At 39.9% G+C, this 4,962-nt stretch overlaps 1 protein-coding gene across 6 annotated transcripts in view; it reads left to right on the forward strand.

The window, feature by feature from the left end:
- Positions 1-4,962, forward strand: part of LOC103726557 (Alstrom syndrome protein 1 homolog) — a 153,491-nt gene that overhangs the window by 32,436 nt on the left and 116,093 nt on the right. For 5 of the 6 annotated variants that reach the window (XM_029559180.1, XM_029559182.1, XM_029559181.1 and 2 more), the window contains one exon: positions 1,004-1,163. The exons of the other annotated variant lie outside the window; for it this stretch is intronic. In XM_029559180.1, the coding sequence (XP_029415040.1) occupies positions 1,004-1,163 (160 nt within the window). The remainder of the gene's footprint in view (positions 1-1,003; positions 1,164-4,962) is intronic. 6 annotated transcript variants of the gene reach the window in all.

Here is a 4,962-nt window from a genome sequence, read left to right on the forward strand (position 1 = left end):
TTATACATATGCACACTGCAAAAAAAAAAAATATATCTCTTTTAAGAGTGGGATGCTTGAAACCTAAAACTCTGTCATGGTTAGGCAGGGCTTCTCACACTTGCATTTACCATTTACCACATGACAGCCATTCTGTGTATTTCAGGATGTTTTCCAACATCTCTGGCCTCTGTTCATTCGATACCAACAGTTTTGTATCTACCCTGCCCATTCTCACCAGTTACGACAGTGAAAAATGTTTCCTGACATTGCTAGATTTCTCTTTGCAGTTGTACGGTACAGAATCTTCCCAATTGAGAGTTTGTGGGCTTAGAGAAATCCAGGGTTGACTAGAGCTAGAGTATTCATTTCTATACCTGGGTGTCAACTTCTTGAGATTTTGGGGGAGAAAACATGATTAACAATGCTCAGCAGGGTGTGGTGGTGCATACCTGTAATCCTAGTCCTGGGGTATGGAGGCCGAAGGATCAGGAGTTCAAAGCCAGCCTCAGCTATTTGAAGAGTGCATTTTTAAATTCTATCTTGAGAGGGCATGAGTGGGCTAATCTTTGTAGGGAAATAAATATAAAAGCGATATGTTTGTTTTTTCATAAGTTTCCTTTGAACTTAGTGGAGAGTTAGGATGTTTATACTTTATTGTCACCAGTTACTGCCATCTGATTTTCTTAGTGCAGATTTCTAAACCACAGAGTGATCTGTAGAATTTTCATCAAACAAAATATGATCTGTATATTAATTCAAATGGGTTGAGAATCTCACTCTGTTTCCAGGCTGGCTCAGATCTCACTCTGTCATCACTACTGGCCTCAAATTTATGGTAATCTTCCTGCCTTAGCTCTTTAATACTGGGATTACAGGCAATGTGCCACTACATCTGGGTAGAACACGATCTTAAATAACTGTTGAAACTCCTTAGTGTTCACTTTTATGATAATGAGATTTGTTTTTAGCCAGTGAAATCTCAATACAATCTTTTTTTTTTTATTTGTTTTTCATTTCATAGGGAGACCGTTCTAATCTGAGCACTAGCCAGCCTTTTCCATCTGCATTGCCTCCATTTGTTCCTCAAGAACCAACCAGCGAATCAGAATATCATTCCTCCAATCTCAGAATGTTGAGAGTATCTCCTGATGCTCTGCCAGCAACCCTCAGACGTTTAACAGGTATGTAGAAAAAGGAGGCATTAAATGTCTTCTTTATATCTACATCATAAACATTATGTTGCTGTGCTTTTCTGGCAATTTGACCCGATTAAAGAATATCCAGATAGATTATTTCTGGACATGCCCTGTGAGGGTTTCTAAGGAAGAGATTTGAATAAGTGGGCTGAGTAAGGAAGATCTCCTTTACCAGTACGTGTCTACCCAACTGACCAAGACCTGGATTAAATAGAGGCAAAGGAAAGGCACACTGGGACACCATTTTCCTGCCCTTGGATATCAGATCTCCAGATTCTTGGATCTTTAGGAAAGTTCTCATCTCTTTGCTCTGGATACCACCTGCTTCCTTAGGCTGATAGTATAGAATCATGATCTCCGATGTCACCTTACTTCTGAGAATGACTTGCAATTCTTTTATTTAGTCAGCTCCACAGCTCCATCTAGTCTTCATTGTAAATTCTAAATTTTTCAGTAGGCTACTCTCCTTTTTTTTTTTTTTTGAGACGGCATCTTACTTTGTAGCCCTGGCTGGCATTGGAGCTTGCTGCATAGACTAGGCTGGCCTGAAACTCAGAGAAGTCTGCCTAGTGCTGGGGTTAAAGGCATGTGTCACCACACCCAGCCTCTCCTTTAGATCCCCAGCCTGCCTCTATTACTTGCCACCTCCCTCATCAGCTAATACTGCTTTCTACCTCAAAATTGACCTCCTAAGTTCTTCCCTACAAGAATATTTGCACCCATGCTTATCCTTTTGAGCTTAATTCTTTTCTCCAAGTCATAAAAAATGCTCCTATAATAGAAGTGAGGGAATTTCCTATCCTCTGAATGATGTGTCGCCTTAAAATTTTTGTGTTGGAGTCCTTACTCTGTGATGACATTAGGAGATGGAGCCTTTGGAAGGTAATTAGAAAGAACTCTTCATGTTAGTTATAAAAAGGACCTCAAAGTGATCCCGCCAGCCATATGAACACAGCATGATGGCCATTGTCTATGCATAAGAGGCTCTCACCAAACCCTTAATCTGCAAGCACCTTCATCTAAGATTCCTATTTCCTTTCTGTTGTGGGGACATGAATTAGAAGCTGTTTAAATTTTGGACTAGAAAGGGCCTTTTTTATTAAGGATTTGTAGAAATAATACCACTGAGCTAGAGCTTTGGAAGAAAAGAAAAAGAATATATTTAGAATGAAAGGTGAGATTATCTGTCGTCAGACCCTGTCTGGTCAGCTAACTCCAAGGATTCACTGGTCTCTGCTCCCTCAGTGCATGTGGATGTCAGAGGACAGCTTTTGAAAGTTGCTTCTCTCCCTCCACTGAGGGCTCTAGGGATTGAACTCAGGTTGCCAGGCTTGCATGGCATGCACTTTTACCATTAATCCATTTCACTGACCCTTTGTTCGTATTGTATGCAAATAGAAATAATTGGACCTTTTCGATTTGTACCCTTTTATTTCTCTTATTGCTCTAGCTGAGACGTCAAGAAATGTATTGAATCAGAGAGGAAAGAATAGATACTCTTATGCTTTCTTTTTCCCTGTCTAGGGGAAATGTTGGCTTCTGTATAACCTTCATTATATTGAGATGTTTCTTCTATTCCTTCTTTTCTCCAGTTGGGTAGAATATTCTAAAGTACATTTGATGTTTTGTTTATTTAACTGCTTTTTTTCCCCTGATGAGTTCACTATTGCTGAGAGTTAAGTAATTCATTACTGTTGTGTTGAGTAGTTATTGTGTGAGCATTATTATTGAACTATATTAATTCCTATGATTTGGGATTTTTTGGGGGGTAAAGTTTGGTACTTAACAACCCTCATTTTCTTAATCTACTTATCTAGCAGAATTAAATTTTTTTCTATGACCTCGTGAATGTGTTTCTCTTTCTCTTCAGTATATAGAATTCCTTCAAGAATCTTCTCCAATACCCTGGGTTTCATCCTTGGAACCCATACTGAAAGAAGAGAACTAACTCTTCAAAGTTGTCCTCTGATCTCTACATGTGTGCTGTGGTGCACCGCCATATTCATATCCTCCTTCTCTTCCTCCCGAGCTCCCTTCCTTCCAAGCTCCCTTCCCCCACCCCTCCCTCTCACACACATAAGTAAAATTAAATATTAAAACAAAATAAAAAAAATAGAGGTCTTATAGAAGTCAGCAGTGGCTACATCTGGACCTGATATTTTTGGTTGGCAAGATAGAGCACATCTTTAATCCCATCTCTCAGGAGGTAGAGGCAGATGGATTTTTGTGAGAGGCCAGCCTGGTCTATATAGTGAGTTCCAGGCCAGCTGGGGCTACACGGAGACCCTTTCTCAGAAAAAGAAAAGCATAAATAAATAAATTCTCCAGAGCTGACATAGTGGGCATGAATTCCTTTAGTTTGTGTTTATCATAGACTATTTTTTTTCTTCAGTAGTAAAAGACATCTTTGCTGGATATGGTAATCTGGATTGGCAATATTGTCATTCTGATCTTGAAATACATTGTTTCATATCCCCAGGCTTTTAGTTTCTATTGAGAACTCTGCTATTTCTGTGATAGGTTTATCTTTTTTCTTTTTAAAAAAATATTATTTTTATTTTTATGTGTGTGAGTGTATTGCCTGCATGTGTGTGAGTGCACCCATGTTGTGCAATGCCATGGAGGTCAGAAGAAGGCTTCGGATTCCCCTGGAACTGGAGTTAAGGATGGTTTGTAGCTGCCATATGGGTGCTGGGAATTGAACCCAGGTACTCTGCAAGAGCAGTCAGTGCTCTTAACTGCTAAGCCATCTCTCCAGCCCCAGTTGTCTTTTATATGACTTGGTGCTTCTTTCTTAGAGCTTTTAGTATTCTTTGTTCTGTATACTTAGTGGTTTAATTGTAATATGTTGTGCCAGGCTTCCTTTCTAATTTGTTTTTATTTTGTTTTATGTGCATGAGTGCTTTGCCTGGATTTATGTAAGTGCACCCATTTATGCTGTGTGCTCATGGGGGTCAGAAGAGGGCATCAGATCCCTGGAACTGGAGTTAATGGCTGGTTGTTAGCTGCCATGTAGGTGCTGGGAACCGAACCTGGGTTCTCTACAAAAGCAACCAGTGCTCTTAACCACTGAGCCATCTGTCCAGCTCCTCAGGTTCCCTTCTGTTCTTGTTTGTTTGGTGTTCTAAATGCCTCCTATATCTAGATGACCATCTCTTTCTCTAGATTTAAGAATTTTTCTTCTAGGTTTTATTGAATATATTTTCTATGCCTTTAGATTGTGCTTTTTCCTTTGTCTGTGCCCTTGATTCATAAGATTGGTCTTTTAGTGATCTTATGGTCTGCTCATACTTTATTATTATTTTTTTTTGGGGGGGGGGTCTTTTTGAAACAGGGTCTCTCTGTAGCTCCAGCTGTCCTGGAACTCACTATGTAGACCAGGCTGGCCTTGAACTCACAGAGAGCCGCCTGCCTCTGCCTCCCAAGTGCTGGGATTAAAGGTGTGCACCACCATGCCTGGCCCCTGCATTATTATTTTTATTGTTGTCTGAATGTGCTAATTAATTTACCTCATCTTTAAGCCCTTCCATCATCCCATTGGTGTGGCTTTCTACAGTGTATTTTGTTTGCTGAGTTTTTCTTTATTTATTTATTATTTTTTAAAATTTGTTCTTAGTCTTTTCTTGAGATGGGGTCTCCCTGTAGCCCCTGCTGACCTGGAACTCACTATGTAGGCCAGGCTGGACTTGAACTCATAGAGATTCACCTGCCTTTGCCTCCTGAGTGCTGGGATTAAAGGCATGGTCTACCACGCCTGACCTATATATTATTAGGCAATATATAT

The sequence above is a fragment of the Nannospalax galili genome, unplaced genomic scaffold (genome assembly GCF_000622305.1).
Source record: "Nannospalax galili isolate Female #2095 unplaced genomic scaffold, S.galili_v1.0 scaffold889, whole genome shotgun sequence".
Classification (NCBI taxonomy): domain Eukaryota; kingdom Metazoa; phylum Chordata; class Mammalia; order Rodentia; family Spalacidae; genus Nannospalax; species Nannospalax galili.